We start from the raw sequence: 24,193 nt of genomic DNA on the forward strand, positions 1-24,193 counted from the left end.
TTCAAGCACAGCCAGTTGGATAAATGAACAAATGATCACAGCTGCATAAGGCAACCACTTTTTGTGGAAGCACACATCTGCCTAACAAAAGCATGTACTCCTGTCTCATAACACATGGGTGGAGCCAAAGCCCCCCTCTAATGTTGCTCACATATTTGTCTGGCAATATAGCTGGCAATAGCTGAGCCGTAAAGCCAAACCATGAAAATGATGACATGTCTCAACCTCATTTGCCTCAAATTAAATTAAACATGGAAAATAATTCAACATATAAGGGTGTTCTTACCTTGAAAATGGTTGATCATGCTCTGATAGAAATCCTGAACCATATCTGACTGCTCCTCTACCAGCATACCCTGTTAATGTATAATATGGACAAGATAGGACAAGTTCAGGAGAGACAACATCTTATACGAATCACATACTTCACCCTTAACGACATGAAATACAAATGAAAGCACTTGCTTATTAAGACCTTCAGCAATGTATGAAATGTATGAGAATGCCATCCTCTCTAGAGAGCTTCAGTATAACTTCCATCAATGATCATTAACAGTGAAATCAAAATGAGACACCATGCTCCTATGAAGGACCCAGCTTTTGCAACTTTTGTATACAAAACTGCCACATATCATGACCCTTACCACTGTGTAGATCACATGTTAGAATTCTCCTTTCATGATGTATGACATAAAAAAAAGTACTGACTTCGAATAATGATCAACCTCCAACGCAGCTAAGTTTCAAGGGCAGGGTTAGCTAGTACTATACATGCCAAGGTAAAAAGGCATTTTACCAATCCAGGCAAAGTATTAAGTTTTGGTTTGGTATAATACCATTCAATCCAACCCGCAAAAAGTAAAAGCAGCTTCTGATACATGTATTTTGCTCTCATAGTGCCTGTCACATAGCATACCTTTGTACAGACACAATAGGACACAGGGTAGAGATCAAAACCTATCACATCAATAACAATATAAATCTGACCACCTAAAATGTCTGTTTTTCTAGCAATTTTGAAGCAGTGGAATAGCACTGTGCTATCCATGATGAGCTAAACAAAAAAGTAAAGCATTTTGCAATGTTGATTAGCTACTGCTATCTATGCCGAGCTGAAAAACTAGACAACAGCATTTTACCCTTCCAGGGACAGTATTTCAGATTTGGTTTGGTGTAGTACCATGCCAGTAATATGGAATAAGTAAAAGCTGTTCCTGACACGTGATCATTGGAGCAAGTTAGTGAAGCATAGCTTTGCCAATGTAAAAGAGGGTCTCTGAGCCTATGTCATAAGCAAACCCTCACATGTTTACAGTGCAGGAAGGTTAAGTTATCACAAGCTAGGAAACTCTTGGGAGATCCTGAGCTTACGTGGAGAGCTGCTCGTTTGCGGAGAACAACATAAACAATGCTGTCTTCCCACCTCAACTGCCTGTTTTCCTAGCAAAGCTTTTACAGCTTATTCTGTTATGCACACAAGGGCCAAGGTCAGTGTAGTATAACAGAAACCCAATAAATAGACCTTCTGAGCATGGCCTCTAATGTCTGCTGTAAACTAGTTCTAGTACATATAGGCTTTTCAAAAGAAAAGCATGTCTGCAGGCTATCTTGGACAAACGTCTTAAATTTTCTTTCAAAACAAAAGATTCCTGTTATAATTAGAATTCAGAATTGTCACTCTTTAGCAAAACTAACAAAGGAAACTAAAATTGTAAAGGAAGAAAATGAGAAAGGAAAAGGTCACTGCAGTAAGACAGGCTATAGCCTTTGAATGATGGGAAAACTGACACTGATCCTTGAAGGAAGCACACAACACCAGTATCCATTCCTATCCCGTTAGTAGCAGTTGCTCCAGCTCTTTTGGATGGAGACTCAGGGTCCAATCAAAAAGACAATGAATGTCTCCATTTCTGTACCTGGAAAGGAAGGCCGCTTAAGATTTCCAACACTGAAATGACTGGATCGTTGCTGGGTGGATAGCACTGTATCCTTCCACTTCCATAAAAACTTGGTCTACTGGTCTTTGAAATACTGTTGCAGTAAAATTCATGTCTCCTTCGAAAATAGGAGAGAGAGGAAACTTGTCAGGCTGTTGAGTATTTTAACTTTTGAAGGCTGAGACATTACAGGCAGATGGAAGATAGTGTCTACTGAAAAGGAAACACTCCTGCTTTCTGGTTAGCCAATATCAGTATACCAGATAGACTGTACTAGTCTGTACTGGAGACTGGGGTGATTTGAGATAAATAACTTGCAACCCCAGGCGCATGAAAGTGATGACAGTATACTTAAAATGATCATGGCCCTGGTGAAGTGTAGGGGCTTTATCAACCAGTTATTAAAATATGGATAGACAAGGATTTTCATACTCCATAGATGTGCTACCATTATAGCCGTGCACTTTAAAAAAGTCCTCTCAGCAGACTTTAGACCAAACAGAAGGACCATTTATTGTTAAAGGTAGCTGCCCACCAAAAACCTTAGAAACTATGGAAGGTTTGCAGCAACTAGAATGTGACAACAGGTGCACTGAAGGTCTATGACACCCATCCAGTCTTCTCGATGGAATGGAGGACAGAACTGGTGGAGGGCTAATATGCTGAATACATTCTCAAGTTCTCTTTTTTATCCATTTATTGGCCAACATGAGGTTGAGAAGGGCCCGAAATTGCTCTTGGGCCTATTCTTTTGAAGCAGAAGTAATAGGAATAAATTTCCTTTTCAGACATGGGAACAGTCTCCACGACCTGCCTCTATAATAGACTGCTTATCTCATAAAGAAGAGGCTCTTGATAGAAATAATTTACTGCTCCTATGTGGGTCTTTGAACTCGAGACAGCAGCCAGTTTGTACAATATGCAGCAGCCATTTATCTTTCATGACCTTTGGTCACTCCTGTAGATGTTTCATGATGCGCCCATTTATTGCAATGGCACACCACTATGAACTAAGAAGAACACCGCGCTTTCACTGCAGCATCTGAGTGTTGATGTTTTCCTTTTCCTCCCAGTCTATGATGTTGCTGGTATTGCTCCTCTTTGGGTGTTGAGAAAACACCTAATTTCTGTATTCAACCTACAGAAGAAGTTCCCTGAAAACAGGATGTTGTGAATCCATTGCTGGGTTTTAGCTTTCAAACTGTTAAGGCACAGCTAAGAGGGACACCTAATCTCCACGCAATCACAATAATCCTGTACATCTATATTTGATAAATATGCACCAACACTTATTATTTTATTAGAGGCCATCATTCCTTCAGAGATGACCTCTTTAAAGTCCTTTCTTTTATTCTTAAGAAACTTGATGCCGAATCTATGCAGATATTTCTAAAGAGATCTATTGGGCCTTTCCAGTGTAGCAGCCTCATCTGCAACCTTGAAAGACAAAAATCACATGCTGCACATTTTACAACCCAAAAGTCTAGACGTTTTCTCTTTGTCGGGACAGAATGCAAATAAAGGAAAGGGGCATGACTCTTCCTTGTTGCCAACACAATGACTGAATCCATGGGAGAATCATCTCTGAGAAAGAGCGTCTTGCTCAGTTCTTCTTTATAAGAAGTGCTGAGGTTGTTTTCAGAGATGTAGGGGCAGGGGTGAAGGCCCACAGTAGGTTCAAGTAGACCTTGAACTAAAGGCTGCATAAAAGGCAATGCAGATATTTGAGGAAACAGCTTGAATATGATTCCCGTCTTCAATCGTGGTATAGCCATAGGTTTTTTTTAATTAGGCTGCCTCTTTAAGACTTCATGAAAAGTGTATATGGGTAGCCTTACCATAGGCAAATCTCAAAGTGTGAAAAAGTATCATCTGATGTAAGGTGATAATGGAGTAAACACGGTAGCTGCTCTAGGAGTGTGACAATCTTGAGGAGTTTGAGTTCTGTGTAAAGTACAGTCTCAGAGTAGAATGATATGCGACAAGAAAGTCAATATGGATGATGCCTGTGAGCAGAGCGAGGCATTCTGGGTGAAGATTTTCCAGGCAGAAAGGTAAATAGAGGAACATACCTACTAGCAGAGGTTGAGTCAGAGGAACTCCATGAGGAGAAGCAGCAGGAGAGAAGGTCATGGCAAAGCTGGAGGAAACAGTACCTACACAGAAGCCATCTGCAAAGTGGTAGTATAACTTCTTGTAGAGATCTGTGGTAAGAACCTAAGAGGAGAGTGTCTATGAGGGAAAGACAAAATCGGAGACCTCTACAAGAGAGGCAGCATTTCTGGTAGGAGAGCAAGAACTTGAGAACTCTGAATCCAAAGTTGGTGGCTATCATCTGGTTGGTCTTGAGACAAGTTGAGAGACTTGCTTGACAGTGAATGTTTCAAAGACGTGTATGTCAGAGGTATATCTGTAAATGTTGATGGTCTATTGGGCGCCTAGTAACTTGATGCGGCACAAGTGGCAACTCTACTTGGCCTCGATCTAAATGGTGACCAGGAGCGGTGGTGTCCGAAGTTCCTATACTGCTTTCTAAATCTACCTCTTCAAGACTTTGAAGAAGGTAGCCTAAAATAAGGTAGAATGAGCCCTTTTCCCTGACAATTGGCCCCTGCTTGAATAGATTCCTAATGGCTCAGATCTTCTCTGTGCTGAAGTCTCATCTTCTCTCAGCCCATCACAGTTATTCTAGACATCTTTTGACAAATAAAAACAGAGTTATGGATTCTAGCTCAAACAAGCAAAAATAACTGAAATATGATCGTTAAAATATGCAACAGTTCTACTTTCATGTCAAGTTTGCTGTAATCCATTGAGCAGTTTTACTGTAGGTGCATACAAAAATTTATATAGGAGCTCAAGTGGTAACTTAACATAAATGCCAACTTTGGTGTGGATCCATCCATGGGATCAAAAGTTATAGGCAAATAAAAAAAGAAAAAAATGCCCTTTTAGTGAGAAGAGTGACTGAACCACATCTATAACTGTAGCACCCACCACTGTACTATATATGTTTTTTTCACTGAAAAAAACAAAGGTTACAGGGACATTATAGTTAGGTTCTGAATTTACTCATACAAAACCAAAGAAATTCAGCAGTTAGAGTTATTTCAAGTCACTAAAACTCGTGCCCTACGATAACTATGACTCGCACCCTCGCCATGCACAGTTGTCTCATCAATAATTTTATTGCAAATGTTGCAGTGAGAATATGAAAGATGGCATAGAATATGTCATCAATGATATAATATGTGGAGTACATAGCTGTGCATGGCGAAGGCAGGAGTTATAGTTATCCTAGGGCACAAGTTTTAGTTACTTGAAAGAACTGTAGCTGCTGAATTTCTATGGTTTTGTCCGAGTAAATTCCGAACCTGACTATAACGCCCCCGTAACCTTTGGGTTTTTCAGTTGATTTCGATTTTTTAACATAAGGTAATTTACACTGCTATACGTGAAACCAACATCCGCCACGTATGGTCTTTGGCCGTGCAGGGCGGAAGTTGGCCACAGGCCAGGCCATGAGGCCAACCACCTATAAGCACTGAACTCTGCACCGTGCACAGCCTTCTCTCCTGTGCCCAGCAGGGGTTGCCCGCAAGGGCTGACCTGCAGCCAGTCCCTGCGACCAACCCCCTAACCGCCCAACCCCACGCTTTGCACTGCCCTTTGTGCAAGCACTGAGGCAGCTGGCGGTCTCTCTGGGCATGAGAGGCTGTATATGTAGGTAAGGGTGGCTGTCATAATGTCCGTCTCAGTGTGAGAGTGCATACATCAGCGTTTTAGTGGGTGCATCAGTATGTGCGTGGGTCTGTAAGTGGGAGCACCAGGGTGTCAGTGGGTCTGTGAGTGGGTATGTGATTGTCTGAGTGTGTGTGTGTATGTGTGTGTGTGTGTGTGTGTGTATGTGTGTGTGTGTGTGTGTGTGTAAGTGTGTGTGAGTGGGTGGGTGCGTAACTGTCTGAGTGGGTCAGAGTGGGTGTGTGAGGGTCTGACGGGCTGTGAGTGGGTGCATGAGAGTCTGAGTGGGTCTGTGAGTGGGTGTGTGAGTGTCTGAGTAGGTCTGTGAGAGGGAGCATTGATTGAAAGAAAGAGAGAGAAATAAAGTGAGAGGGAGAGAGATAACATTGTTAGGCTTTGATGTTTGAAATACTTAGAATGAGCTATTTGTCTCCAATTTAAAATACAAAATGTAATAAAAATGTTGGACTCGAACCCCCAAACCTCAGTATGAAGGTCTGCAACCTTCACACTGAACTATGTTTTTTTTTTTTTAGACCTTTCTGGGCTTTCTGGGACCGTGAGGGCCCTTATGGTCCCTAGTGATTCATTTATTTACTTTTATTAAAATGCCCTTATGGGCTACCTGGCACTGCGGGGGACGCCTTAAGGCTTCCCTCGCTGTGTCATTGCTTCAGCAAAGCAGGGAGCTGCTTTGACAGCAGTTCCCTGCTTGCTGAAGCATTTCATCTCTGTCCCAAGCACCCGTGCAGGGGACAGAAATGAAAGCTTCAGATTTTGACAGTCGGACCTCCTTTACAGGTCCCACTGTCAAAACCCCAAGTGTTTGCTGTGGCTTGGCTGCATATATAAAAATGAAATCCCCGGGAAGGTAGTGGTCCCCGGGGTGGCCATGGGTACCCCCCCCCCCCACCCGGATATATAAAAATAAAAGCCCTAGGGAGGTGGCAGTTCCCAGGGCAGCCGCGGACACCCTCCCCACATATATACACACAAACGTTTAAATGTTCCCAGGACCTGGCCTATCAAAAAACAAGCGCTTTCGCAGCACAAAAAATTATTAACTTTTTTTTTTTGCTGTGGGGGCGGTGGAGGGAGAAGAGGGGGATTTTGAGGTGTGTCCCTATCCTTTACTTATTTTCTGGGATTCGGCTCAAGCCGAGTCCCAACACAGATGCCAAAACTTCCTGGTTTGTAGTGCTGGCAGCCAATCAGAGCTGTGCATTTCGCTGCACGAGCTTGTCTGTTCGTGAATACTTCAGTGAATTTTCCTAAATTGCTCAAAAACTACTGAATGGATTTACACCAATTAACAAAAAGAACAATCTGCGTACCCACAGCTAGCTTTCTGCCAAATCCGGTGTAAATCCGTCCAGCGGTTCGGGCTGTAGACATGTTGACAGATCCTATAGGAATTAACATAGGCAGCAAGAAATTTTAAGGACCCTTTTTCTTGGCACCCACTTGACGGATCATCCCGAAACTTTCCATGCACACCAAAAATCACACGGCTCATTAACGGGTGCTTTAATGATGTTTAAGTCAGTGCATGGGTTCGAGAAATATTGGGACTTGATTGTGGTCCTGCTAGATAGGAAGCTGTACCATCAATTTAGGGTAGGAATGCTTCCATTTAATTTGTTTACTGCAAAATGGCTGGGCTCTACATCTGAGAATTGTCCCTTTTGCATGGACCAAATTGAGTCTGTGCCACATGTGCTGTTTGCTTGCCAGGCATATTCTCTGCCGCACTCTGTTTGGATGGCACCTGTGTGTAGACGACTGGGCACTTTAGTTATACTGTTGCTTTGGGGCTATTGAGATCAGACCCTTCCACATTTTGTGTCAGTGCTGTAGCAAGATTTTTGGGGCTGATGTGGGGAAATAGAAATCTGCTTTCAAACAATAAGGAGATTGCTTTGGCCTGTAGGATTCGGTTTGACATCAGCCCTACACCTGGGTTTTAGTATGGGAATGGTTTCAAGGTATTTTAGCTTGGGGTTGTATTCTTTAAAATTAATTTTAAAATGTTTTTATGTGGTTGTGAGATTTTATATTATATGATTTATAATGTATTGTGTGAATTTTATGGCTATGCTGAAATAAAGTTATATTTGACTCGACTATATACACATATAAACACACACACACACATATATATACATATATATACACAGGGAGTGCAGAATTATTAGGCAAGTTGTATTTTTGAGGATTAATTTTATTATTGAACAACAACCATGTTCTCAATGAACCCAAAAAACTCATTAATATCAAAGCTGAATATTTTTGGAAGTAGTTTTTAGTTTGTTTTTAGTTTTAGCTATGTTAGGGGGATATCTGTGTGTGCAGGTGACTATTACTGTGCATAATTATTAGGTAACTTAACAAAAAACAAATATATACCCATTTCAATTATTAATTATTACCAGTGAAACGATAACATCTCAACATTCACAAATATACATTTCTGACATTCAAAAACAAATCAAAAACAAATCAGTGACCAATATAGCCACCTTTCTTTGCAAGGACACTCAAAAGCCTGCCATCCATGGATTCTGTCAGTGTTTTGATCTGTTCACCATCAACATTGCGTGCAGCAGCAACCACAGCCTCCCAGACACTGTTCAGAGAGGTGTACTGTTTTCCCTCCTTGTAAATCTCACATTTGATGATGGACCACAGGTTCTCAATGGGGTTCAGATCAGGTGAACAAGGAGGCCATGTCATTAGATTTCCTTCTTTTATACCCTTTCTTGCCAGCCACGCTGTGGAGTACTTGGACGCGTGTGATGGAGCATTGTCCTGCATGAAAATCATGTTTTTCTTGAAGGATGCAGACTTCTTCCTGTACCACTGCTTGAAGAAGGTGTCTTCCAGGAACTGGCAGTAGGACTGGGAGTTGAGCTTGACTCCATCCTCAACCCGAAAAGGCCCCACAAGCTCATCTTTGATGATACCAGCCCAAACCAGTACTCCACCTCCACCTTGCTGGCGTCTGAGTCGGACTGGAGCTCTCTGCCCTTTACCAATCCAGCCACGGGCCCATCCATCTGGCCCATCAAGACTCACTCTCATTTCATCAGTCCATAAAACCTTAGAAAAATCAGTCTTGAGATATTTCTTGGCCCAGTCTTGACGTTTAAGCTTGTGTGTCTTGTTCAGTGGTGGTCGTCTTTCAGCCTTTCTTACCTTGGCCATGTCTCTGAGTATTGCACACCTTGTGCTTTTGGGCACTCCAGTGATGTTGCAGCTCTGAAATATGGCCAAACTGGTGGCAAGTGGCATCGTGGCAGCTGCACGCTTGACTTTTCTCAGTTCATGGGCAGTTATTTTGCGCCTTGGTTTTTCCACACGCTTCTTGCGACCCTGTTGACTATTTTGAATGAAACGCTTGATTGTTCGACGATCACGCTTCAGAAGCTTTGCAATTTTAAGAGTGCTGCATCCCTCTGCATGATATCTCACTATTTTTGACTTTTCTGAGCCTGTCAAGTCCTTCTTTTGACCCATTTTGCCAAAGGAAAGGAAGTTGCCTAATAATTATGCACACCTGATATAGGGTGTTGATGTCATTAGACCACACCCCTTCTCATTACAGAGATGCACATCACCTAATATGCTTAATTGGTAGTAGGCTTTCGAGCCTATACAGCTTGGAGTAAGACAACATGCATAAAGAGGATGATGTGGTCAAAATACTCATTTGCCTAATAATTCTGCACTCCCTGTATATGTATATATATATATATATATATATACATATATATATAAAGTTGGCCACACAAAGCAAATAGACAGGCAAAGAATTACCTTTTCACCTGTAGGTCTTTAATAAACCATGGCTTTGGAGGCCAGTGTCCTCTAGTCTTGGTAGTTTATCAGCACACAAGATACATCCGCCAGGGAGGCAAAGCTTACTGACAGTTTATTTTTACCTATATGTTTTCTAACTTTGTATTTACATTTTTAAATCTTAAATGCACACTTTGGACACGATCTTAGCTCCCGACAGTGGTTTTACTTCTCTTAAACTTGTTAAAGGAGCCCAGCATGGGTTGGGTGTCTCCTTTTTCTGTAATCCGGCATTGAGAGGTCAGAGTGTTTTTCACTATTACAGGACAGCCTACTTCTGCGAGGATCCATTTACATCTTGTGCTTAATGAGGGCCCCTGGGAAACCAACATAAGGCAAAACATTTCTCTATGGAGGCATTCTGTTTTTCAGGAAGGTGAGTATCATTGAAAAGGGCTCGAACAATCCAAATGAGCGTGATTTGACTATGTATTCAGTGCTTATGATTAACAGTTGAGACTGCTGAAGGACAACACTTTTGTGAACACTAGCAATGCATGGTCTATAGGGCATATGCATCAAACATCAACAGCTAGACTTTTTTCACTCACCTAAGATAGTGGCCAACGGATTTGATACATTTTTTGACTCAAGCAAGCTCTCGGAGGCGCCCTTTACTAGACTGCATTCGGACCTCCACTCCAGACCACATTATTCACTGATCAAAGGAGCAAAGAAGCTGGACCTGACCCTTTTTCTCTTCTAACTCCTTGAGTCCTCTCTAGTTGAAGGTCTTCAATAAACTTTCAAAATGAAATAAGATAACTGCCCATGACTCATTTTACACCCATGGCAACATCAGTGTGACTACTTTTTGATTACTGAGTTACCAAGTTCAATGCTTGTTTCATCTTCAAACTGGTAGGCACTAATAAGCTCTACAAGCATCAAATTGTAAAATGGGCAGACTTCACGGAGGTACACATTCGATTAATCATCCTGTGGAAGAGCCGCAATGATTTTAACCAACTTAGTATCTGTACACATCATGCCCCACAAGTAATATCTTCGAGTGTGCCTTTCACCTCCTATGCTTCACAAATGATTGCTTATTTAGCCTGATATTTACACAGGACACTGCCATGCAACTAGCAAGATAATGTTTTTTAAAAATATTATTTTCAGCTTTGATAAAGGCCAGGGCACATAAGTGGTGGAAGGGTGCTTGCTGAAGCTCTGATCTCTACAATATGAAACTACTTCTTATCATGTAAAAAAGTACACCAAGAACTTGAACTGTGCTAAAATAAATATAATATTTTATCAATGATGCAGGGTTCTTGCTCTTGTCTAACGATGAGACCCAAACAATAACAGACTACATGGCATGCTGCTCCCATTTCTACTGCAGACCGTTAGCACTAAAAAGCATCTCCTCCTTAAAGATTATACAGCACTGTATGACATATGAGACACCACTCATTTAACAGAGTCACTCAGTTATGCATGATTTATAGTGAAGAGCTGTGTTCCTAGTTGTCGGCACTGTATGGAACATAGGAGCCCGTATTCTCTGAGAAAAACCTTCAGGAGTGCATGGAGTGTAAGCGACAGCTCCATCTCTGCAAACCCACAGCATTGTGTGAAAAGTTGGCCACTAACTTTCAGAGACTCCTAGTACTTTATGGAATGTAAGAGGGATCTAACTTTCACAGGCATGCAACACTGGTTCGAACATACAGTGAGACATTGAGCATGCATGGGTCATGGGGTTTGGATTGCATCTACCAGAAGAGTCTTGCCACTGTATGCGATACAGTATGTAGACCTACAGAGGGAGCCTCAGCACTGCATTAAAAATAGTAGACTGCTTCCACTGCAATATTCTCAACACTGCACGCAATATAGTAGGGCAGCTATCTTCTTCACTGACTCTCGCATATGGAAACGATAAGTTCCCATTTAAAGAAACATACAAACGATCTCTCACTATGAACACATCTTTCATACATGATAAAGGATGAGAGTCTCTCTTCTAGAGATGCCTTGAACCGAAATTCTAAGCATTATTTTAACATGGTTCTACAAACACCAATCAGGCTGCTCCCTGACCCAAAAACTCTCTTCACTGAAGAGAATTCTCCTACAGTGCCTCCGAACTAGTCACACTTCCAAAAATCATTGGCATGCAGTAGGGCTGTGAACATTATTCCTGGTTGACATAAAATGTCATCTGCGTGCTTTTACTTGGTGGTCAGAAGTTTCTAAACCCACCTCTTTCGCTTGCATGCTCTCAATAAAGCTGACACATTGTTTCTGAATGAACTGAGTAGCAGGTTTCCTGAGAGATTTCAGAAAGTCTTTGAAGTCGCCAGTACCAATTGGAAGAGATGTCTTGGGAGCCAATGAATTTGGCAGCACATCTGCAAAAATATCAGGTAAGAGAGAACAATCAAGATCACTGAAGGACACTTAAAACATAGCCAATATGCTGTTTTGACCAATACTATATACTTTTAATTCAGCCCAGCTCTTAATGATGACTTATTGTACGTTTGTTTTCTGTTCATCTACTATCCATCATTTGCTAAAACTAGAATGACAAAGGTGGTCTGGGACCCAAGAAAAGGCGGACAGTTATCAAATTACGTGGTCTCTAGCCACCAGACAGCATCCGGGGACAATAGTGTTGAACCTGTTGGGTAGCTTCAAGTGCGTTCAACAGACCTTTAACAGACAGACAACTGTTGCCCAGGAGAACTGGCCCAGGAGAGGCCCATGTTCTGCTTACGGGCGAGAAATAACAAACCCCAATGCTCATTGCAGGGGGTGAGGGGGGTACCTCCTTGACCACATGTAAGAAACAGCTTGCATTAGATTTATGTATATTTTCTCCCAAATTAATCTTTAATGTACAAATCCTTCAAATTTTACAGAACACAAAGTTACCACTTGAGTGAAGATACTAGAACTAAAGAGCAATACCCTGGTAAAAGACGCAGAGGTTTTGCCTATGCAGGTTCAGAAGAGATAATGGAGAGGCAGGCCAGCCAAAAACCTGAACTGTAGTTGCTCATAAAACCTGCAGGTGATCCCGAATATCTAGCACATCACATGCAGCTTCGCAAACATGCAGCATCCAACAATTTGCATTTAAACAAAAGACAAATTTCAGATCATCTGCTCAGATATGTACAGGTGGCAATAAGATACAATTTAAAATGTTTGTTGCACTGCACAGGGGAGGTTAACAGTTGTGCCCACTTCTGATTACCAATCAGAAGGAAGGAAGGTGGAAAAAGAAAGGAGTGGTAAATGATAAATAATTGTTATTCGTGCTGTAAGTACCTCCTCTTTTGTAGTACTTTATACAAAGGCAGGATACCAAGTTTGAAGATCTGTTGCCTTTAAAACATACCTGCTTTTGCCGAGTTCTTAGTGCTGCTAAAAATCTTCTTCACAGTATTCACTCGCCTCCATTTTTCGCTGTTTTTTTTCTCTTCAAACTTGGCAAAAAGGTATCCGGTTGTGCCATCTGCTGGGCTAACCCTTAAACAAAAATAGAGTGATCATTGGACTTTGAGCTTCTTGGATTGGCTGGACCAGAAAATAGGCCTGGAACCAAAATAAGAGTTGCCACATTAGCTAATCAGAGAGCTAAAATGTGGCCCACATTTGTAAATCAGCACAGTTTTGAATTTGTAAAGAGGCATTGTATAGGTGTTTTGCGAGGTATGTGAGACTGTATGTATTTGTGCATGATGCAGGCGATGTTTATAGCAATATCAAAGAAATCGACAGTAACAACAGGCCCAACAGACTATATACAGGGCTAAGACTCCGTGTGTGTGAAACTCGTATTTTCTTACTAAAAACATCAGTGGGCTACAGGGTGAAGTGGTGAGATGACCATGGTTTGGGATGGACTGTTTCCATGAGGAACGGGGTCAGAACTAATTTACATTAGGTAAGCCTGTGTTTAGAGTGGCACAGTGGCAAAGAATGGGTTGGAATGCCACCCTGAGCAATTACCATTGATTTGACTAAAGTATTAGGAAAAGTCTTATTCCATTTTAAATTTGTTATATGTATGTATAGTTTATCATTTTAAGCAAATACTTGTATTTTTTGATTTTGTGATTTTATTCATGTTTAGTATACTTATCTGTTTATGTTAAGGGGTTTTAGATTGGATGTTTATGCGGTGTTTCTAGTAATGGTTTTAAGTTCTATCTGTGTTTTATAATATTTATAGATCAGCAAATGCGTTCTGGTTCACACTTTTATGGCAATCGCTGAATAAAGTTATTTGACTGACTGACTGACTGACTATTTCCAAGCATTAATTCCATCACCTTTAGGGTGTTTGGATACCGGAAGTATGCCTGAAAACTTGACACTGACGCAGCTTTCCAAGCCTACTACTGCCAATGCTTGTGAATACTAAAAAGTAGTACATTTGGACCCATTCAATGAGTACATCTATGGGTACAGATTTACTACTTTTTAGATAAACAGATATATATATATATATATATATATATATATTTTAAGATTGTGGTGCAAAAAATGAACAGGTTAAAATATCTTAGCTAAATTAGAGCCATGAGAAAACAGAGACCTAGACGACCCAACTTACAAACTAAAAATGCATTTGGAGTGGTGAATCATCCCAAACACCCCCACTGACGTTAAACCCTTGCCTGTCCCTCCTGAGTCTGGTAGTTCTCCCTGGGAACTCATGACTTCGGTCACATACAACAACAGACTGAATTTTCTGCCTCGGGATCACTTATTTGAAATGTATTCTCACAACATGTACTCTTTTTTGTTCCAACTGCAAGAATCCTTGAAGGTGCAGTTGTCAAATCTGTGCATAATGGCAGGGCTCCATGTCTCTAGCCTGCACCTTTTACAAATCTTTTTATCAAGTGACTGCTGGTTCCTTGTATTAAGCCAGAGTTGCAAAGTAAGGAGGACGGGCAGACAAAATAACAGGACAAACCAACTTGTGCGTCTGGCTTTAAAATGTCAGTGCATAAGTCAAGCCATGAAAACGTTTGGAATGTATATGTATAATAATGTATATTTTGCAACAAATCTAATGTAAAAATATGAAGTAATCACTTAAAAATTCAAAAAAGTCAATTTCTTTAATACGTGAAGAGTTTCACTTTAGTACATTAGATTATATCACGACATAGACATTTATAAAAAGGGATAGTTTTTAGAAACATTCTTGGCTTGCCCGCAACAATGCCTGTGGTGAACTTAGAAGCAAGTCAGTATTCATGTTAGCCCCAAACATGGCCTAGATTCTTCTTACAGATGAAGCAACATTAAAGCAAATTAAATCAAGTATGAGAGGTGCTTGTACAGAGTACATTCTGAATTCAAGTATTTAAAAGTGTGCTTATATGTGATAATAAAGGAAACGGAGGCTCTGTGAAATAAAATATCTGCCTAGGATCACACAATTTGGACATGCAGAGAAGCCAATTTTGAGTCCAGGTTATTTGGTTTTACATTGTGAAATTCAGCTAACAGCTGGGGATCTCAATCTATCTTCTTCTTGCTCCTGTTTATATCAGAGAGCACCATTTTGTCTTTTATTCCTGGCTCATTACAAGAACAATACAGAGATTGCAGGCAAGACTCAGAGCCTCCAGACCCAGCCACCAAGGCAAAAGTATATTTATTTGGGGGGGAGTTACAACCGAAACGTCAAGTTCCCCAAGCCCACAACTCCCCTTCACCTCCACTAGAGCCGCACCCTGGACCATAACCAGGCCCAACTACAGGCAAAAACCGGCCGTGACAGACAGGTCCTTCTGGCCCCGTCCTACTTCTCTACAGGCCAATCTGGCCCTGGCTAAAAGCATGCCAGTGCCTTTATGCGGGTCTGTCAGTCTCTAACCATCAGGTTTGTCAGTCTCTAACCATCTTACATCAAGTCAAGTAGGATAAGTATACAGTGCTCTTGCTGTCCATGGACAACTTCAAACCACTGGATGTTTACAGGAGGCAAAAAAGGAGAATGAATGTCACAGAAGAGGCATGAGATGGGTGAAGGGCGGGCTTGAACTTCCTCATATCTGAGTTACCTGTGTGACTGTGCTGTCGTTTCTGTTTGACGAAAATGTGTCGCTTTGCAAAAATCCCGTAGAAAGACTGAGTAGCTTTTCAATTTTATGAGAGGTACTCATGTGAAATGAGTGAACTATTTATGTAAGCAAACGTACTGCTACAACACCACATCTTTTATGCATGGGTCATGAAAATACAATTTAAGTAAGCAAAAGCTCTGCTATGTTACCCCGTCTTTTGAAACCGGTCTTGTAGAGCATTTTGCTGTTGCTGCTTACGACTTCGCTCACGCCAGCACTTGGAGCAGTAGCCATGCCATGCCGGGTTGCCATAATATCCACAGCCGTCCTTACACAGTAAGTCGGACTGGTCAAAGTGGATTCCCCAGGCCTCCGTGGCCTGACTCATCATGAGCTGAAATAACAAAGAAAGAGGAAAATTATGTTTGTTTCTATAAACATATATCCCTTGCCATGAACAAAACTGCAAGTAGATTTCGTTTTAATGTAATAAAACAACTATTTGAAAAGAAAGCTTTTAACATGAAAAGGTGTGATTCTGTTTAAAAAACGCAGACTTATTTAAAGTACTATTGTAAAGCAACTGTACAAGCGCAGAAACCTAAACTCGGGAGTCATTTACGGTGGCTGGCAAAATCTGATTCTTGTTGAAATAAAAAAGGGGTCTATAAGGAATACACAGAAATCGAGGTAATTATACAGGGCTCTCAAAGCATCGGGAGTTAAGGAACATAAAATTGTAAAGGCACAACTCTGAAAATTACAGAAGCTGCAACTAGAAGAACTATGCATACAAATGACTATGTAGAGCCGGCAGACCTAAAACCAAAACTGACAAATCCTTGAGATATGAAATACTGGGAGGACCTTGGACGAAGGAAAATGTATCCCTAAGACTAGTGGCGGTAAAAGGATTTGACACTGAAGGACCACTTCAAAAATCCCAACCCATGAAAATAGCCTATCCCAATGATCAGGGCGAGTAGCACGGTGTAAAGGTCATTGCCCAAGTGCTACACAGTGGGAAAACCTAAAACAGGTGGAAAGAAATAGCATAAAGCCAAAGTAAAAATGGAGGGTCTGCAAATAAAAGACCCTAAATCCTAAAGGTAAGGCATATTGGTATGGTAAGAGTAAATGGAGGACCCAAAACAGAAAGGGCATTATTACCTAAATGCTGAGAAATCTGTAAAGTGAATACTAAGTCACAGGCAAATGACAAAGCCCATAAACAGACAGAGTAATTAAAACTGAAATAAAGATGTATCTTCAATGGCAGATAGAGCAGAGGATCTAAAACTAAAAGTAATACGTTTCATGAAGACAAAAGAAAATCGGAGGGCCCAAAAACAGAGTTGAAATTGTACTCCAAAGGCTCCAGTAACCAATATCTACAAGAAAGGTGTATCCTGAATGCCAAGTAATGGGGTGGGACCTACCTCTAAAAGAAGACGTGCCTTAGTGAGCACCAAGAGCATAGGGAACAACTGAATGTAGGAAATATTTATTATGAAAGCAGACATATATGGAACAGATAAAACTAAAAAGAGGGGCTAAAGATAAGGTAGGGCAAAGGTCCTAAAAGTAGTAGGAAGAAAGGTATATCAAATGGTCAGCTAAAGCAGGAAGCCCAAAACTGAACTACCACATTTCTAAGGCCAGGGTGAGTTAGCTGACCTAAACTGAAAAGGCTTTAGTCTGCAAAGACCAGGTAAGCATGAGGATGAAAAACCTAAAAGGAAGATATACCATAAACATCAAGGATAGTGGGACAAAGTGCTTGACAGACAGAGGTATCAAACTGAGGAGAACAATAGGACATAAAACTAAAAGTGAGATATACCACATTTGCCATGGGGAACAGGAGTTGCTAAAAACTACAAGCATTGACAATGCCAAAAGGTCAGTCTTTAGAGGAATGTTGTATGGTAATGTGAAGCATTACAAGTAAATAGCATGGGAATAAATATGTAACTATGTGGAAGCAAAGACCTGTAAAATAATTTTGGTGAAGGTTAAAAGGTTAGGTGACATTTGCACTGTCAAGATAGACCTAACAAGCATTGGTAAATGCAAAAGGTTTTACCTATGTTATTAATAATACTTTTTTTGTTGTAAGTGTTAACTTGGTGAGCCTTTGTGTAATATAAGTTACTGACATTCTGTGAATGTTTTATGACTAATTTATTGAGAAAGGCAATAGATTGTGCATTTACTGGTGGTGCTATAAAGTGGGAAGATTAGGTAAAGAGTGGAAGACAAATTAAAAGAAAAACATGCATCCGACAAGCATGCTAGAAATGTGTGCAGTCACAGGCAAATTAGGTGAAGGGCAGAGGACAAACCAAAGATGCATAGCACAAGTGCTGTGGAGGCAAAACCTAAACAAGAAAAAGAGAATGCAGAGCTTGTGCAATAGGTATACAACTAAAGATGTCAAAACAGGGGTGTGTGCACTACAGCTAGGATTAAGTGAATGCATTAATGGTAATATAAATACTAAATGTTTTTATACAACAATAAGCAACCTTAGCAAAGTTTGATGGAAAATGTCACAAAGTTTGTCCACACATTTGCGTGAAAATTTGACTTGGGAGAGTTTATTTTTGAAAGCTGAACTTGCAGACAAAACCTCTGCATGAATTTACAATTGTGCATAGGAAGCCCAGTTAAAGGTATGCACGCATTTGTCAAATTAAATTGATGCCTGGAAACTGTGCCCGGTCAATATGGGGCTGCTGCCTGCATCCTTAAAGTGACCAGCATTCAAACCTGTGACGTGCAGTTTACAGACAGATCACTGTAATCCATTTATTAAGGAATTTTCAGGACAGAGCAGTTAGCATATAGCAGCTTTCAGAGATCAATGGCACCAATACACTGAGAATCAAAATCCTTCCTGGCAGCCAGGAGTGAAAGATACACACCGACCAACAATATGGGCATAGTGCCCGAGGCCCATCAGGGTGTGCTTGTATGCTTTTTGTGTATTCAGGTATTTGGAAAGGGCGGAAGTTAGTGGGCAGACTGGGAAACACACAAGAAAAAAAAACTTTCTGAATGAGAATCAATTTGTGTATTTTCAACAGGGAGAGCTAGGAACACCGTTTAAAACTAGGATGGCTGACTTGAAATGAAACTTAGGGGGCACAGAAAGAAATCAGCGGCAGAGAAACAGGGTCACAATGCAAATAAACAGCGTGCAAATAAGTTTTTTCTCCTTTCCTGCCCAAGACACACATTTACTTAAAGGCTTTTTTCAGAAGCTGTTCCCTAGGTTTTCAGAGTGGAAAAGTAATGCAAAACATTTGTGAGTCCTCACACTCTTATGAATGTGAGGCTTTTACATGCATTTGCAATCCCCCACCTTGCCCACTTTGGTACTCTTTCTGTGTCTCTGTTACCCATAAATTTAGATTATTAGGTAATTGTTACAACACAGAATCTCATTGTGTATTAAACTGAGAGGAACATACAATTAGAATGGGAAGGGCGGGGGAAAAGAAAATGGATGAGGGGAAGTAGTAAAATAATATACAGACTGGTTCGACCCATAGGTCAAGTAATTACAACACATCTCCTTTTTAACCATGAAAGAAATTCAGACGATACGCAAGACCTGCAAATAAAGAGACAGAGTACCAACAATAATTACAGTAGCCATTAACCATAATGGGTTATAACAGTTTAAGAAGAGAAAAACAAATACCAAATGTTAAGGTACCCTCGATACATTTTGAAATCTTTGTGCCATACAGGTATTTTCTTTTAGTATTTTCTACTCCTTGGGTATTCATGTTTGATTTAGTCTAATCTTGTGCAAATTGAGTCTAGATTGAGTTGTCTCTCTCATTTCTAAATTTGGAGATTGTGTCTATTCCCCAGGTCTGAACATTCTCTAAGGTGACAACATTTTTCCCCACTCTTAACACCCTCAATGGTTTGGAGAAATGGCTATTCCCTTTTATCCTATTTTTAGGAATTTTGACTTTCACCCAATCTCCCTTCTTAAAATTTGAGAATGTTGTGCAGTTATGTTAGTCATATTGTTGTTGATATATTTTCTGCTGTTGTTGGATCTTTTCCATGATCTGTTCCCTGGAGACTGCGGTTTGTTCTTTGTTATTAAGCCAAGAAGCAGGTAGTTTTATTTTAGGTTGTCTTCCAAAAATGTAATGAATGTACTTGTTGTGATGTAATGAACACACTTAGTTATAACACATCTTGTGTGGTTATCTATTCCTACTAGTATGAATTTTTCACTGGGAGATTTGTAGTTTAGTGGTCCAATTATATCAAGAGCTACTTGTGACCATGGTTTATGCAGAATTTGAACTGGTGAAAGTGGGGGTTTACGTGTACTCAGGATTTTGTCACTGTTAGCACAGTCTCCACAGTTTTTAACTAATTCGTCAACCATGGCGTCCATGTGAGGCCACCATTAGTCTTCTATTATTCTGTTTTTGTTAGGCTGCATCCCAAATGTCCCTCATAGGCTAGCTTGGTTATCTTTTCCCTCATGGCTTAGGGGCACACAATTTTATTTCCCCTACAAATACATTTTCCATTATCACTTATTTCCGTCCTCACTTCCCAGTAATTACTTATGTGGTCGGGTAATTTACTCTTATGTGTAGGCCAAACTTCATGTATGCAGGAATAGAGACTTTTTAGTTAATTATCATTTTCATTACTTGGCTCCCATTCTTCAGACCCTAGGCTTGACAAAGTTATCTCTAACACCATGTTCTCTGGAATTTTTTCTAACCCTTGATCTTGTCCCTCCAGAGTATTCCGAGATAGATAATCTGTAACTTTGTTTTGTGATTCTGGTAAATACTGTACTTTGAAGTTGTACCCTTCTAATCCCAGCATTCACTGAGAAATTCTGGGTGTAGTTCTTTCTGATCCCTTTGTCGAGAAATCAGGTTTGTGGTCTGATCTTATTGTGAAAGGGATCCCCCATTTTTTAAAACAAATAGAAGTGTCTTACTGCTCAGTAGCAGGCTAATGCTTCTTTTTCCACCATCGAGTATCTGCATTCGGCCCCTTTAAGAGCTCTTGATGCAAATGCAATTATATGTTCTGTCCCATTCTCTCTTTGTGTGAGCATGGCCCCTAACCCTTTGTTACTGGCATCTGTGGTCAAATAGGTGGACTTGTTAGGATCAAACTTTCCCAGTGGTGGAGGATTAATTATGGCTGTTTTTATAGCATTAGATGCTTTTTAACACATCTCGTCCCACAGCAATTTTTTACCTTTCTTGTGTTGGTTACGTAAGGGATCCCCAACACTGGCAAAACCTGCCACAAATTTAGAGTAGAATTCAGCAAGTCCGAGGAAGGACTTCAAATCATATTTGCAGGTGGGTACTTCTCGTGATATTGTGTAGCCTAAATACTCTACAGAGATTACCCCAATTGGACATTGTTATGGTTGACACGGATTCTTTTAATTTATTTAATACTGCCCTGAAAGTGTTATTATGTTCCTCAATGTCTTTTCCAAAAATTAAGATATCGTCTTGGAAACACGTAGTTTTGATAAAGTTCTTTAGTAAGTGTTGCATTATTCTTCGGAATGCAGCTGCCGCTGAAGCTAAACCAAATGGCATTCTTTTATACTGGAATGTTCCTAATGGGGTTACAAATGAAGTTAAATGACTGGATGGAGGATCTAATTCCACCTGGTGGTAGGCTGGGGAAAATGATCCAGCACACTAAAATACGAAGCTTTGTCAATTAGTGTGAGGATTTCATGTATCTGGGGTATCGGATGACGATCCACCCATATGTTATCATTCAAGTCCCCGAGGTCAACATATAGCCTAATCTGGCCCTTGGTGGCCTTGTAGGCAATTACAATAGGAGCCAACCACTCCGAGCACTCTATTGGTTCAATTACATTAAGCTCAAGTAACTTGTCCAGCTCTTCCTTGAGTGGGTTATGAAGGAGATGGGGAATTTGTCTAACTTTGTGCACAACTGGAGTTACTTTGGATTTAAATTTTAATGTGATGTTGGTAGCTTTTTTAATAATCCTAATTTATCTGAGAATACCTCAGGGAATTCAATGCAAACCTCCTCCCTACACATTGAAGGGGCTTACTACAAGGACAGGATTTAGACTATTGGGGTCCAATTTATGCCCAAGTCTTTTTGATGCTTCCATCCCAGAGGATTTGACGCCTTTTTGGTGATTTATACATCTCTTATTGTGCTCCCATCTTTGAAACAGATTATCATTTTGACCTACCCTCCAGCGGTATGGCATCTTCATTGTAGCCCCCAGGTTTCATGTCTAGTGGTTCTAGTAAATATTTGCTTTTGGGAAACACTGCATCAATTTTTTTCTAGTCCAATAAGGTGTATGGAGAACATGCATCTACAAATACTGTCACTGGTTCATTATCTAATAAAAATTTCACATGACGGAAGCTTCACATTTTTGTTCTCATCAGATACTGGGAACACAAACGTTTGTTATGCGAGTTCGTGCACACCCTGACAAAGTGTCCTTTTTTGCCACATTTTCTGCATATGGACGTTCTGGCTTGGTAGTGCATGTAGTTTGCGAGATGACCTATGTTACCACAACGGAAACACTTTGTTTTCTCATTCGTCGCTGGTTGTTTATAAAAATAATTTTTGTTGGTATTTTGTTTATGAAGGTCATCAGCTTTGTATAAGGTTGGACTTCCCAGTTTCTTTATAACATTCACTTCAGTAGGAGATGTTGGTTGTTTGTCAGAATTCGCTCTCATTTCTTCCATACACTTTTCTGTGTGTTCTATCCCAACAGCCACATCAATAGATTGTTTCAAATCTAAGTTCTGTGTAAGTAGTTTTCCTGTATCTTAGGATTGTTGGTACACCTGACCAATTGATCACGAATTAAGGAATCTGTTAACGTGTCAAACTCACACGTGTTGGATAATCCTCTCAAAGCATCAATATAAGATGTTACTTTTTCATTTTTGCCCTGGACCATCATTAAAAATGTGTGCCTGTCTAGGACCACATTTATTATTTTTCCCAAATGATCTTGTAGTTTTTGAAAGTCGCCTGATAAACATCCATTTGATCTTCTTCTTCATCCTCCTCCGTTTGAGTTATGTTTTCATATATTTTCCATCCCTCTATTCCCAAATTATGTAGTAGAATATGCTGTTTCCTTAATAGTGTGAATGTTTCTCCACCTATGCAAATTAAATAGGATTGAAACTGTTTAGTCCACTGTTTCCAAGACACAGTTAGTTCTCCTTCTTTGTTCAGAAAAGGTGGGGGCTGGGACATACTGGCTGCTGCCATAATGAACAGTACAAACTTAATTTACTATAGAGAGAATTAAGAGGGCAGGTATTTTGCTGAAATCACCTACATAATGCTAGTGCTTTCTATCTGGTAGCTATAGAATTCCTTTTTTCAATGCTTGTTTGTATAGTGAGCCTAATTGATGTACTTGACAGTCATCTTTTAATTTCCACAGAAGGTGGTTGTGGAACTAGCTGTTTTTCCTTTCATTTAAAAAACATTGCGTGTTCAGTAGAAAAACCGCCCCTGTGATGTACATAGAGTCCCAGAGTCTCTTAAGGATACTAGTCTGAGAAAACTGTGAAGGTACTGCAGTTTCCAGTAAGTAAAATGTTGGATCGATTTTACTTGGTATACAAACTTATGCTGAAAAAGAGAAATGCAAACTTCCCTTGCTGCGCTACCATTAGGTATGGCCTTAGAATGGCACACGTCTGAAATTATTTGCCTCACGCAACACTTGCCTTGGAATGCTGTCGAGGAAGGAAGCAGCGCAAAGGAGTGTCAAACATTTAACCCTTCAATGTACCATGTTTAACAAGATGCTAAATTACGGTGCTTCCAGTTATAATAAAAGTCAAAGGTGGGAAAAAGCTTGCGCAGAACGTTTCCTGGACACTCAGCTTTCACAGCAGTACTGATTATAAATAAGCGCTCTGTTATATGGTGAAAACCACACGTTGTTTAAATTAAAAAGTACAAGCAGATTCACAATAATATGAGTGTTTGTGGTTAAGCTCCTTTATAATGTCACAGTAATTATACTTTATAACAAGCCATTACACTTGAGCACTCGCTGCTCTAAAGCTTGAATTACAGCAGCTCTCCAACAGTTCAAAGTTGTGTCCGATAATTAAATGTTTATTTTTCTTCACAGTAAGAGTGGTGACAGGAAATAAGGCACACAGAAAGAAATGCTGAGCCATAAACATGAAATGCTTATAATTAACTCAAATCCCTAGTAATATGCGATCGCTGGAGTCAGTTACAAAATTCTGTACAGGCTGCAGGGTTCTTGAAAAATGCAGAGCAGCAATTAAAGTATCAGGAAGTTAGTATTTGGAGAGAAACTTGTATTTAAATGTGCCCTTAGGGAAATGATAGCAAACGCTAACAGAAATTGACTTACACTTACTTGAATAGCTTGAAGTTGCCAGTTAGTTAGTTGTACTGCCTTTTTACTATTAAAAGATGGTTCTGCTTTCATATTGATAAGTCCTGAAAAGTCAAGTTGGCGTGATGCAGATAATCTTCCTGACGTTTTCTCCTTCAGTTGTAATGATGAATGTAGACTCC

At 40.2% G+C, this 24,193-nt stretch overlaps 1 protein-coding gene across 1 annotated transcript in view; it reads right to left on the reverse strand.

Annotated features, from left to right (window-relative positions):
* The window catches only part of LOC138266187 (rab5 GDP/GTP exchange factor-like), a 108,595-nt gene that overhangs the window by 68,457 nt on the left and 15,945 nt on the right, over positions 1-24,193 (reverse strand). The window contains exons 2-5 of the mRNA XM_069214666.1: positions 15,793-15,977; positions 12,895-13,025; positions 11,751-11,899; positions 287-356 (exon numbers count right to left, since the gene is read on the reverse strand). Of these exons, the coding sequence (XP_069070767.1) occupies positions 287-356; positions 11,751-11,899; positions 12,895-13,025; positions 15,793-15,974 (532 nt within the window). The 5' untranslated portion in view covers positions 15,975-15,977. The remainder of the gene's footprint in view (positions 1-286; positions 357-11,750; positions 11,900-12,894; positions 13,026-15,792; positions 15,978-24,193) is intronic.

The sequence above is a fragment of the Pleurodeles waltl genome, chromosome 11 (genome assembly GCF_031143425.1).
Source record: "Pleurodeles waltl isolate 20211129_DDA chromosome 11, aPleWal1.hap1.20221129, whole genome shotgun sequence".
Lineage (NCBI taxonomy): Eukaryota > Metazoa > Chordata > Amphibia > Caudata > Salamandridae > Pleurodeles > Pleurodeles waltl.